The sequence below is a fragment of the Alligator mississippiensis genome, chromosome 3, assembly GCF_030867095.1.
Source record: "Alligator mississippiensis isolate rAllMis1 chromosome 3, rAllMis1, whole genome shotgun sequence".
Classification (NCBI taxonomy): Eukaryota; Metazoa; Chordata; order Crocodylia; family Alligatoridae; genus Alligator; species Alligator mississippiensis.
Window position 1 is genome coordinate 36,795,580 of NC_081826.1, and position 13,892 is coordinate 36,809,471.

General features: G+C 41.8%; 1 protein-coding gene across 3 annotated transcripts in view; it reads right to left on the reverse strand.

Moving 5' to 3' along the window:
- Positions 1-3,600: 3,600 nt before the first annotated feature.
- ATP6V1C1 (ATPase H+ transporting V1 subunit C1) overlaps positions 3,601-13,892 on the reverse strand; it is a 37,717-nt gene continuing 27,425 nt past the window's right edge. For all 3 annotated transcript variants that reach the window (XM_059723830.1, XM_059723829.1, XM_059723828.1), the window contains 5 exons: positions 13,223-13,315; positions 13,040-13,133; positions 11,028-11,125; positions 8,109-8,235; positions 3,601-4,219 (listed from right to left, as the gene is read on the reverse strand). In XM_059723830.1, coding sequence (XP_059579813.1) covers positions 4,124-4,219; positions 8,109-8,235; positions 11,028-11,125; positions 13,040-13,133; positions 13,223-13,315 — 508 coding nt within the window. In that variant the 3' untranslated portion in view covers positions 3,601-4,123. The remainder of the gene's footprint in view (positions 4,220-8,108; positions 8,236-11,027; positions 11,126-13,039; positions 13,134-13,222; positions 13,316-13,892) is intronic.

Genomic DNA, 13,892 nt, shown 5'->3' on the forward strand with positions numbered 1-13,892 from the left:
TAACTCAAGTCAGTTTCCCCTCCAAGGTCTCCACAGACCTCCTTATTCTCATCTATCTGGTACTTCAAGCACAGTGTGTCTTGTGTTTGTGGTGCTACTTCATTAGCACACATGATTCTAAACCTATGCAATGCTATGTAAGAGGGAAAACTGATTTATAAATCATGATCTTAGGCTGGAATGCTCAAATTTATCACCTGTTTTGGTTTAAAATAAAAACAATTATGCATCGTAATTGTGTACCATGTGCACGGCATTTGCCATTCTCATTAATACTGTATTTACTCAAGTCCACAACAAAGTTGATAATCCCATTCAACACAGGGGAAAAAGCCCCTTCTCTTGGATTCGAGTATAGGGCAGAGGGGAGGGGCAGGCAGCCTGAGTCGGAGCCACAGCAGCCATCCCCTCCCTCCCCTCCAACCTGGTCTCTGCAGCCTCTGCCCCTTCCCCTTTGGCACACCTCTAGCTTTGGCTAGATTCCTTCCCAGGACGACGGACTTGCAAGCTCTGTCCCCTGCCCAGCAAGTCAGCCATGGCACAGTTCAAGGCTCCAAACGCTGCTTCATGGTCAGGCAGATGCCACGCTTCCACGTGCTCCATGACTCAGGAGGGAATGGAACTGGAGCTGCATCTGCCAGTAAAGAGGGGTAGGAGGAAGGGTAGAGACTCTGAGGAGTGGGGAGGTAAAAGAGGACAGACCCTGTGGAGAGCAGTGTGGGGGACAAAGGTTGCAGGAGGAAAAAGTGGTCCAGGAAAATGGATTTAAGATGACCCCCAATAATTAGATTCTACACCTGGCAAACTGACATATTTGCACATTTTCCATATATAGAATCTAACTATGGGGGGGTCATCTTGGCTTAAGGTAAATATGGTACCTTAGTTAAAATTGCTTTAAGTCTACTTGCTCTGTCTGATGTGGGTGCAGCAAAAGAATGTTTAAGTAAAAGACTGGTAATTTCATCTACCTGTGAAATGAATCCCAGGACAAGTTTCTTTTTGCTAACACTTGATAGACATCCATTAAAATGTCTTAAACATGTCTGTGAAGTTCTCTGTAACCAACACACTACATTAAAAAGTAACGTCTCTCTAAACCAGCATACATCAGTTTGGAGGAAGAAATAAGGCTTGACTAATCTAAACAGAAAAAGAAGTTAGAAAAGCAGGCAGCCAATTGATATTGAAGTCTGTGCATTTAACTAAAATTTGTTTAAAATTATAATGTTCTTATTCCAAAGTAAAGAAAGATGAAGATAAGGAAGCCTTCAGGTTCCTGTACATATCCAAGCTACATCTTATCATGGTGATCCGAGTCTCTGCTGGCCCAATATTACCAAGGAGACATGGTAGATTATGCACCTTTATCAACTAACTAATATCTATTGTATATATATATATATTACATTAATAGCTTTAAAGCCTAACTTTAGAAAAAGATGCAACAAGTGATGGAGAAGGGGAAGAACTCATATATAAACAGCTGTTGTCTCACCTTTAAGCATTATGGAAGAATTGAGTCTTTAAAGAGAGAGAAATAAATTAAGTCAGCTTTGCAGCTGGAGTTTGGAGGGCATTTTGAACCCAGGGGCGAAATAAAAAAAGAATGAAAATGATTACAGCTGGTTTAGTGGTTAGCGTGGTTGGGAGAAGTAGATAGCTGTGGTAATCTGAAGTCTGAAGGCAGGATAGACATGCACCTTTACAGACTAAAGTAAGATACATATGTCACAAGCTTTCACAAATCAAGTTCACTTCATCTTCCCTCAGCTGCTAAGTAGTTTAAATTATGTGGAGGTTCAATGCATATTGTTTTAATAGAGCTGTGTACCTTGCAAGAGATACAGGGAAGTTACCACAGAAGGAGACAAGGCAGCAGAAATCCCAGGACACAGCCTGGACAAACACTTGGAAGCATGGCCCTGAAAAAAACCTAGAGAAAGCTTGTTGGGCAAACACTGGTTGAAAGAATTTAGAACTGCAAGCAAAGACACTAGACCTAATTTTGTACTACGTTCAGGAAAAGAAACATGTTTATAAAAACAAGACTGCAGACACCTGACTCCATCACCAATTTAGCTACCTAGTCAAGTCAAAAGGGGTGGCAACTGTGCCAAACTCACTCTTGTATTCAACAAGAAACAAACATGCTCAGTACATGAAACAAACGCTCATACTGACATCAGCAGATGAGGGATGGAGGGGAGACAAAGTTCTCTCAATCTGAACAACAAACCATCTACTTATCACTTCTTTGGGGTAGTTTCTTCCTTGTGAGAAACCATCACAAAAACTTGAGGGATCTGAAGGCTAAGACACATGACTCCCTGACTGGTTTAAATCATTCTGCGCATAATGGATGCAATACAATATATACCAGAAACTATACAAAATAAAAACTGTATTCTTAGTGCCAGGAGTGAGCTTTCTTTGCATCTGGCCTGATGTGAAGCACTGCTGCTTTATGATTTCTCAGAAGTGCACATATTCAAAGCCAGTACTCACTCCTAGTGGACTAGGAATTTCAATGCCCATTTCTTTTTAAACTGAATCCCTGACAAGTCTGCCCAACATCTGTTAGAGAGAGCCTACTCAGCTATAAGGGTGCCTATAGACATGTACGTGGGGATGGTGCTCTGGTTACATGGAGTCTGCTGGAGTGTGCTAATTGGTGCACTCCAGCAACCTCCACATCTTGTGTATTCAGGGTCCCTGCACTTAAAAATGCTGGTGGGGATGCTTTAACTAAAGCTCATTTCCTGCCGCTAGTCTGAAGCGCAGGGATACTGAAAACGCTTTAACTATAGCTGCTCTTGGAGCCACTTTAATTAAAATGCCCTCGGTTCCCACCTTTGGAGCACATGTAAAAGACACTCTAACCATGCAATTGACCTACCTTCCCTTATACCTCTTACTTGGATCCAGATCATTAGTGTTTTCTAGTGAAGGAGAATTAAAAAGAAAAAAAAATCCTCAAAACTGCAACACTAGAGACAGATACTGGATTTACCAAAGTTAATTTGTGGATAATTTTTTTTCCCCTCAGTGACAATAAGCTTTAGTGCTGTAAGCTCAATACTCCTGCCTGCCTCCATTGGTACTGAATTAGTAATTGAAAACAGCAGTTTCTATACAAAACCATATACGGAAACATTTGGAAACCATGAACCCTTTCCCAAAGGCAATAAAGAGGAGATACCATACTGCTTTAGACGTTGGAGGAAGACAAGGTCCTTCACAACAATTGGGTGCTATTTTATAGAAGTGGCTGGAGGTTTCCCATGACCACAAAATAATCTATGTATAAATACCAGACACGAGCAGTTTCAGTCTCTCCTGACACTTCCAAGAGTTAAGTTGCAACTGTGGCCCTTTCAGAGCAGTTGTATATAGTCACAAATAGAACTTTGTTAGACAAGTAAAATCTGCTCAAGTATTTCCTCACAATGCAAGTTTTTATTTTGCCTTGCATCAAGTACTTGCATTAAACTCAAACTGCAGTTCCATAGCATTATATGCAGCACATATCAATAATCTTTATATTAGCTATACTACTTACAGGTTCTATGGTTATATGTATTACAATAAGACAGACAATACATTTGCACAGGTATTTTATTTTTCCTGTGGATGTTGACAGTGCTTATGGATTGTAATTTAAAACATTCAGAAAGCACAGATCATATCAATCTCACATACTTTACATCACAATTCAACAATGTTTACACCTTTGTATCTACTAAATCAAGTGAACAAAATGGCATAAATGTTTACACTATCCTTCTCTGTAAACAAGGCTTTTTATGAACAATGGTAAATGGAATTAATACAGATCACCATATGAAAGAGGAATGACCCTTTTCTTTAAATAAATGCCTCTGTTTATATAAATACTCTGATTCTCTCAATATACATTTACAGCCCTGATCAATTAAAAGCAATACCTAAACTTTTCTTTAAAAGAAAATGTCAAGAGATGGACCACTATAGGAAATATTCATCTAAGTCAAGGGAAAATGAAGCAAGCATAGGATTAAGAGAGTTTGAAGTACAAGGATACTTCTATCTCACTTCTGTTTACACCAACACTATGGACAGAATTGTCAGGGTATGGAACCGTTTACTTGAATTCCAACAAATTGCAATCGATCTTGTAGTACACGTATGGGTAGTATTCCTGTTGACTGAGGTTTAAGCCTGGAATATCCATAGTTGCCTGTGGAATATATTTAAAAAAGAAAAAAAGGGGGAGAGGGAGAGATTACTAAACTTTTACAATATAATTGACCAGTTTCTCAGAAGATGACATGTTCAAACAAACATTTAAGGTGCATTAATCTCATGCAATACCTCAAATTTTATTCATGCTGATTTGAATTTTAAAAACTTTGACAAAGATTACAGAGCTAGAAAGCATAATGGGAAAAAAAGTAATTGAGTTATCATATCAAAACTTCCTAAAATGAAAAGTCAGCAGGAAAAAAAATCTCCCTTTGAAATCATGGTAAGTTTGCAAGTAAAGAATACGCCATTTCATATGAAGTGACTGTTGTTACCATAATACCACCCGAGGCAAAAACTGCAGTTATTTCCTTTCTCTCTACTGTAGCATTTAAATAATTTCCATGCATTAATACTATTCACCTACACAATTCTGTACTGAACTATTTTCCCTAAGTTAATAATATTTAGCAATATGTTTTTTCTTAAATATATTTTCAAGTGTTGAAATGCAAAGGAGAATCTGAAAAGGTAGCACAGGAAAGGAAATGAACAAATCTAACCTTCATTTATTTGACTAAGCTATTATATTTTTTAAATTTGCAGGAAATTGAAATTGTACTTTGAGGAAAAATTCAACTGTTTCAAAATGCTGGAAGTTTGTTGGAAGATACAGGATGAGTAACGAGTATTTTTAATAATTCTATCAAGCCAGGGATAGGACCATGTTATTGTAGAAGAGCAATTTTTGTTATTTATAAGGGGAATATAGTGATCCTGGAAACAAATGTTTTTGTTAATCAGACATGAACTGAGCAGCGTGCAAAAGTTAAGAAAAGGATAAAAATCTAGAGATAGAAAACAAAATGCAATGTAAGTTTACCAAAGGTAGATCATGCCAGACTTATCCAATATCTTATCAAAGTTTTTTCAGGACAAGGGAAATGTGGTAGATCTCATCCTTCTGGACTTCAATAAAGTATTGAATATGCTGCATGAAAAGTTAGCAGCAGAGCTGGAGAAAATGGGGATTGATACAACTGTGAAGTGAGTAAGAAACAGGCTAAAAGAAAACATTGGGTTCTTTAAGGATGTGCATTGGGATCAATCCTGCTTAAGACTTCCATTAATAGTATCAGTACAAACAAATACAGATATTCTGATATAGTCAACAGATAACCCAACATTGGAAAGCACTGTCAATACAGAAAAAAAATCAGGACATCACACAAGGATAACTGGATCACTTAGAAATGTAGAAGTGGGACAAAATTCAATAGTGCAAGGTCATGCACTTGGGAAGCAATAAAAGGAATTTCTGATATGAACTGGGAATGCAGCAGTTGGAAGTGACAGAGTAGCAAAAAGCCCTACATAAACTTAATCATCCTGTGATTAATTAATAACCACCAACATAATGTATCTGTGAAATAGCACAGGTGATCCGAAGGGGGCATCTGGAAAGAGAAGTATTTATGCCAGTGATTCTGAACCAGGGTGCTGGGACACCTTGAGGTGCTTTAAGATTCTTTGAGACATTTACAGAATAAATCCAGCATATTAAATCAAGGGTTTTCCAGGGTCCTGTACATGTTAGCACTGTTAGATGGGTAAACACTATTCACAAGATAAATCCAGAGATTTCATGTAGGAATTCACTTTCTGCTCTGTTGTGTTTTAAGTTCTTTGTAACAAGAATTTCTCCACTATTTTTCTGAAGTCAAACAATGGGTGAATATCAAGAGCTGGCAGACAAAGTTCTTTGAGTAAATGTGACATCTTTTATTACACCAACTAAATAGTTGGAAAAGTTGTTCTTTGCAAGCTTTTGGGAACAAACGCCTTTCTTCAGGCACAGGGAAGAGTCTACTGTTTTGTGTTCTCCACACTCCCAACCAAGAGCTGGCATTTTGAGGGGTGCCTAAAGTCTAAAAAAGTTGAGAACCACCAATTTATGCCATTATACAAGGCACCAGTGAGGATACTATGCATACTTCAAATCATCCATGTTCAAAATGAACTGCAACAGGTGCTAAGAAGGGCTACTAGGATAATCAGGGGACTGGAAAGCCTCTCATGGAGGGGGGACTAAAATGCCTTAACTTAAATTAAGCCTAGCAAAACTCCTTAGCAGTAATATAACTGCTCTCTAGAAAAAGAGCAGGGAAGGGGCAGGAAAGAGAGGTCAAATACTAAGAAAGGGAAAAATCTGTTTAAAAAATCATAATAAAAAACACAGCTTAAGGACAATGTTACCATCAAAGCAAATAGGTATAAAACAGCCATGAATTAAACTTCATCTTGAAGTTAAACAAAGTTTTATAACCAAAGGAGAGAAAGTTGTGCACAGCTTTCCCATGGGTTGCTTGGCTCCACTACTCCCAAGATAGAACATGACAGTTTTTATGAAAGGGATGATGAGACATGATTACCTACAATAGCAAGGACTGGATTCTGACCAAAGAGGTTCACTAGTCCCATTCACCTAATCTGTAGAACTAAATAGGATGTTCTCATTCCCTGAGATTTTTCTCCCCACCAAGTTCCTTATTTTTGGCAGGACTCTGCATTTCATTTATGTTTTGCCTCTTAAGACGTATGTTTATTTTCAACTGTTTGTCACAAGCAACAGAGGACAAGACAGAATAAGTCCAATATAGACAGCATCAATGAAAGTCTCCCTGCCAAAATACTTCAAGTGTGGCTTTTAATGACCTCCGAAGGCAGTAGAAGGGTAATTATAAACACATCCATCCCATGCATAATTGCAGAAGGGGTTTTTTGTTTTGTTTTTATCAAAAAGCAATCCCTCAGAGATAGCAAATCCTGTATCTTCTTTTTTTGCTCAAAAAGTACAAAATGAACAACTAGAAAATTTTAGCTTAAAATTAGGCTAAGGCACCCTTCCACTGACCTGCTGGATTTGGCACATTTCTGAAACTGCTTCCTACTGCGTCATTCTGTAATAGTCCTGAGCAGTTGCTTCACAAACTGTACGAAGTGTATTGGGCCCACAGCACCCCCCAGGTATTGAGTGAGAGCTCCTCAGTTGATGTCCTCCTTTGCAAAAACCTAGTCAAAGTGCCTGAAGAATTCCTTTGTACCATGGCTGTCCAACTGGTGGCCTGTAGGCCACATGTGACTTGTGCAGGGTTAAGTTGTGGCCCCTGGGCTCTGTTCCAGCTGGAGTCTCCAGGCTCCCCCTCTGTCCTCCAGCTTTTGCTGCTTGCTCCATGGGATGGGGCAGTGCAGTAGGGCATGCCCAGTAGAGCTAAAAGTGAGCTCGGGGCCATGGGGCTGTGCAGTACAATGCCGGGGGGGGGGGGAGGAAGGGAAGCAGATGTGAAGTACACCAGGGATGGAAAAGCAAGCATTTTCTACACTGGTGTAGGGGGCCTTCTTACATGGTGCAGCAAAAGCAGGGGTGGGGGGCTGATGACAGGACTCATACTAGCAAGATGGAAGGGAGGTATGCACGCAGCCCAGGGCAATCCCATGGTTCTCACTGATGCAGCCCATGGGTGTGCCGCCTCTGGGGTGTTCAGGTGCTTAGGTGGACAGTCCTGCTCTGCATTAATGCTGTATATGACTAAATACTTCTCTTCCCTGAAGGAGAGCAAAGGAGAGCAGGAGAGTTTAAGAATCTAGCTCTTGCAACATCTTTTATTACTACTGAGGAAGCCTCTGGATCCTATTTCATGTTAGGCAGCAGTCAAAAAAGCCTAGAAATCTCCATTTCCTTAGGGACATTCTAGAGGATTAAACATGTATCCTGTGACAATTACTGTCCTCCCTTGGTTTAAATAAAAAAAGTTTAAGTAACATTAGATTAAATGTGAGTGGGGCAGATGAACACCGTAAGCACCAGTTACAGAAACACTTACATCAATGATTGCTGCTGCACTGCTATCAAGGTGTTTGTACAAGTCATACAACACCTCTCTCAGTTTCTTCATTGTTTTTTTATTGGGTTGAAGGAGCATTGCCTGGAAGTTAACTGGTAAACCATACCTGAGAGCAAGCAGAAGAAAAAAAAGCCATAAGGCACAATTAGACTTTAAACTGGCATAACAGTCAATTCAATCTTAATACGGAAGGTGCATTCCAACTGCCCTCTTGCTGGAGACACTCATTGCTAGGAGCTTCTAGTTCCTTACCATAAAGCACCCATTCGCTTTTAATCTTAAGATGAAATTGCTTCTACTTTTTTTGTCCTTCCAAGCACATTTTTCACCTAAGTCGCCTCTCACTGGTCATGCCAGCTAGTCTTCCAATTCAATGGCTACACTTACTGGACTGGCAGCAAGAACCTGCACATGTAAGCACATTGTAGCAGCTTTGCTCAGAGTTCAGAGGACACTCTGGGAAGACATTACAACGGACCATGGCAGCTGACTGGAAACTGGATAGGGGTCTTCATATGCCTTCAGCAAAATGCCCTGCAACAGCAGAAACCTTCCTCCTTTCTGCAGAGGTGGAATAACATTGCTGGCAGAGTGGAGAGTTTCACCAACCCAGAGAGACTTTCAGTATGCAGGCACTGGAGTTGTGTCAGTCAAGCCTACGGTGTAGACTAGGCCTAAAATAAGAAGTCTGTAGCAGCTGTGACAAAGATCACATTATTTTCTGATTCTGGACTCATTTTGCAGTAAAAACAGTACTAAGACACCTAAAAAAATGTTTCTGGAATAAAGTGGTCAGTCAGAAGATTCCCACTGCAAATCAAAATGTTTCTACAGTATATTACAAAGCATTCCAGTTTCTTTGCAGAATTAAAAAAAAAACAACCCCCCCCCCCATTTTTTGCTTCCTTCTGATTAAAAGGAAAGCATGATACAAGGAGAAATGGCAGCCACTTGGAAGGGGAAAATTAAAAAAAAATAGAGAAATACTGTGAAGTAGGTGTGCACCGATATATCGGCTATTTGATCAACACTGATAAAAAGGAGAAATAATGTTATCGGCTACTGACTTTTCTTGGTTGTTCTAGCTGATAATCACAGCCACATGCCCGGAGTACCCTGGCGAGCATAGTCCGATCCCCATGCCTAGCTGCCAGCCTAAGATCACACCAGACTACAGGTTCTGGTGAGAAGAGGGAGGGGGCGATGGGGAGTTGTCACAGGGCACTGCACTCAGCAACCAAGGGGCAATAGCTGCTGCTGCTGTCCCTGCCATGGCAACATCACATGTGCAGCAGGGTAAGAGGCTGCTGCAGAGACACTGGGCTGGGCACAGGCAGGGTAGGTAAGGTACTGTGCAAGGACATTCTGCTCAGCTGGGCAATGGGTGCCTTTGCAAAAGGGGCTTGGGTCACTGGCAGCCATGGGAGCTTTGCTGCACAGGACCTCCCAGCACTGAGGCAGTGGCGTGCTCTGGGGTTCCAAACATGCCTGGCATTGTTCCCTGCACAAGGGTCCAGCCTGCCTGCCCAGGACAGTAGCATGGGCTGCATGGGGAGCGAGATTACAGGTAGGAGCCATAGGTGAAGGGGCAATGTGCATGGGAATAAGGCGGTCACCGCCTTCCTCAACGAAGGCAGGAGCAGGTAGGAGGCAGGCAGGCATGTGCGTGTCTGAGAGATAAATGCAAAACAAACAAAAAAAGGTTTGTGTCAGTAGTTTAAAATGCCTTGCCTTATTACTAGACATCAGTTATTGGATCAGCATCAGCTGATATGGTTGGTTAATCATTGGCTATTGCCATCGGCCAAGAAAATCTGAATTGGTCCACCCCTACACCAATAAAGAAAAAAGTTCTACTGGAGCAGGTCCAAAGAGTCTTGGATTGTACCTCCCAAAGTTGAAACAGTTTTACTACCAAATAAGCCAAGTTGAACACAAACATTACTTTCCTTCTACCTTAAAAAATAAAATATCATTTTTACTCTTTGCATGGAAGCAGGAATGTCAAACTCATCTGGCCCTGTCCGCTGAATGACAGCTGTTGGGCCAGACCAGGGCTGAACCCCCTGTGCAACATCTGTGGCACCAGGTCCAAACTGTGCATTGCATGGAGCCCGCATCAGCCCCAGGGCTTGCTGTGCACACAGCACATGGCGCATGTGCAGTCTACGATGTGTGGGCTGGACCCAGTGCTGCAGGCAACACAGGGGGCAGTCCGGGAGTGCCACATGTAGTCTGTACCCATATCCCATACTGTGTGGTGCTGCTGCATCCAGCTGCAGGCAGTGCATGCACTGCATGCTATACACACCACTGTGTGTATCACTAGTCCCTGGGCCAATGCATTCTGTGCACAGTGTGCAGGGCTAAACTAGCTGCGTGTGCTGTTCACAGAACAGAAGGCCAAACACAGAGCATGTGGTGCATGCCACGCCCCACCAGACTAGCCCTTCACATTGGTTTCAGCATGGCCCAATCTGAACTGGCCCCAGGGCCAACGCACAAGACCAGTTCAATGGGGCACTGCATACCTCAGGCTGACTCATGTTACATGTAGGGTGCTTGATGCTGGGTCCAGCCCACATACTACACGCAGCATGTGGGGCCAGAGCCAGTGTATGGAGTCAGTCCAGTGATCTATGTGCTGGATCCCGCCTGTAGGCCATAAGTTTGATACCCCTGCATATAAGAATCTCTCTTTTGCAAGCCAGCAAGAGTCAGCTAGGTACCCTAGATACAGTATATGAGAAACCCACAATTCTTAAAGCACCGGAGAAAAAGAACATCCACAGCTGCTGCAGAATGAGATAAATCACAAGTATACAGAGTAAAATGCTCCACTGCCTACGTGCTGCATCTAGATGTACAAAATCTTGGCAGAACTGCAGGTTTCTTTACCTTAAAACAGATTCAACAAAAACTCTTAATGCTTTCACATGAATCCATGCAATAAAGGCTTCACTGAAATTCACTTTTAGCCACCGAACTAGAGGCCCCTGCAGAGGGAAGGAATGAGAAGAAAAAGGCAGTTACTCATCATAAGCATTCAAGAAGAGAGATTCAGCTTTATTAAATTTAAGAAGATACTGTTCTATGATTTGCATTAGGTGTTTAAACAACTTGCCAGTGAATTGAAAAAAAAAGTCAAACAAGTTCCTCATGATTATTTGATCAGTTCCAATTTCAAGACAATGATGACTATTTGCACTGATATAAACTTTCTAGTGCAACTTTTCAGCAGTTGTAAATCCAGATAACCTCACATTTTGTAAGCAAAGCAGCTACATTCACCATGACTGCACATGCCCAAGAATACAAAGCATCTAAAAAGAAATTCAAACTTATTCTGCGTTGTCAGTCCACAGAAAAATCACTTAACACTGAAAATTATAGCACCAATCCTCAGTCACCCCTCATCTACTTTGTTTTGCTCCCCTTGAATGAAGCAGCCCTACACTAAACCAACTGCACCTTTAAAGGTGATTCTCTTTGCATGGGAGATCTCTGGGTAGATGGAGATCAGCCAGAGTAGCTTCTGTTGTTTTCCTTCTAGCTGTTGGTGTAGTTGAGATGGTAACAGAATTGTGGTCCTCCAATAACCTCTAACTACTAGGATGGTTCCCTTGGTTTGCTGGAAGTAGCCACAGTTCAGACTAGCCCACCACAGAGGAGCTTCAAAAACAAACACACACCGGGGGGCACAGGACCCATCTTCACATCTTCTCCACTCTCCTGTCTCAAATACAGCTACGAATCAGGCCCAGTAAGCAGCATAACTAGGCAAAGGAGAATGGAGCAGGAGCCTCAGATGCCAAATTAGAGGGGGCACCATCAGCATCCCATACACTTCCCCAACCCCCCCACTCTCTAGCACTTGTTTTGACAAAAAAAATTACAGCAACTAACTTCACTTAACAGCCCTAATTCACTATACTTCTTGGATGAGTAGAGAAACAGCTATTAGAGTCCTTTTCGTCTGACACATCATTTTGCTTATTTTATTCAACTTCAACACATTTAACAGTCTACAGGTAATTAAAGTAGATCCTTGCTTTCAACAATTGTTATTGACTATGTTGAAAATCAAAATTAGGCTACTGTTAACTCTGTGAATCTTCCTGTTTTACTTCCTTGTCTGAAGAGGAACCCGGTAGTGACCTATCTGGCTAAGTACAGACATTTGGGGGCTATAGAGGGAGGTTAAATCTATTCGAAATGGCTGCCCAATAGCAGGTAAGGCAGGATGGGGGGCTAGCCAGGGGGCTGAGGTGGGGGGGGAGGGGGGCGGTGTCCAGCAACCTGGAAGGGAATCAGGTGTCCACCAGGAAGGCACGACCTGTAGGCAGGGCGGGGTCACTCACAGTGAGCCTAAAGCCCCATCCATCCTGCCCTTCCCCCCACCAGGGGTTACTTGCTCAGCTCTGGCAGCAGTGGACGCTGATAGAAGTGGATGTAGCCAGAGCGGCTTGTGGCATGGGGGTTAAAAGGGTTGGCTGGTCAGGGGCCAGAAGGACAAGAGGTGGGCAAAAAATAAATCAGTGCAAAGGGGGGGGGGTAGTGAAAAGAGCAGCCCTGGGGCTGGGGCCAGCGGACAGAAGTTCCATGCACTGGTTTGACTTAAATCGATTAAGTCTGATACTACATAGATCCAGGTTTATCTGAAACCATGTTCTGCAATTTTTAGACTGGTTGGGGTGCATGGAACTTTTGTACAGTTACAGGTTTAGACTGACTGCTGGTCACCGAGACCAGGTCTGTGAGAATAAGGTTAGCACTGGACTAGCCAAGTTTAAATCAGGAGGCCATTTTGAACCCAATTTAACCTCCCCAAATGTCTGTACTTACCCTTGGTGCTTAAATGCTCAGTTCTAGCCTTTCCAAAGGAAAATATTTAGTGTATGTAAACTTACAAACTGTTTTTTTTTGTCAGTAGACAGCCTGTTCATTTCTTCTTTGTCTGCTTTCATCTCTTCTTCATTATACTGGAAATCACGAACCATAAACCTACATTTGAAGAGTAAAAATTTCCAGCAGCTGTCTAGATGGCTTTTAAAATACAAAAGCAAGCTAGAGAAAAAAACCCAAACTCTTACTTGCTTTCCCTTGCTTTGTGTTTAAATTCATCCATTGCCTTCTTGAACAAGGTGACACTGCAGAGGTAGCTATCTTGGTCCTCAAACAAAACACTGGATAAAAGGTGGTGGGGGGGAGGAGAGGAAGAAGTGTTAAGCAGTCACAGGTTTGGACCATTGTCTCTCTGAAGTACTGTAGTCAAAATTTTCATCTGTGGTTACTTAACTAACAAGATCAAGTTCACTGTCTATTAATAGGTGCAACAGTGTTGTTCTGTAGCCACACCTCTTAGCATAACAATTTTAGAAGCACTTTCATCATCTTTTACCAATAAATGATCTGTTTGCAGTTCACATATTCAACAAATGCTTTCTTGAGTAAACCTAATATTCTGCAGTTTAAAACTATATGTGTTCTTGGATAGTAAACCAGCGTTTAACTTTAATGTGTGAAACAAATGTGGCTTTTAGCATCCTCATTTATATTGCCGGTGAAAGGAAATAAATGCTGAAGCACAGGAGTTGCAGAGAGATCAGTGGACTAGGAATACAGGTCTTATCTGTGCCAGCGAAGAGCATGCTAAAGCAGTGGTTTTCAAACTTCCTGAAGTCACAAAACCCTTCAACATCACTTCTGCCATGGAATCTCTAGCTGTATCCTAAAAATTGAAGAAGTGGCAGCACACTGCCT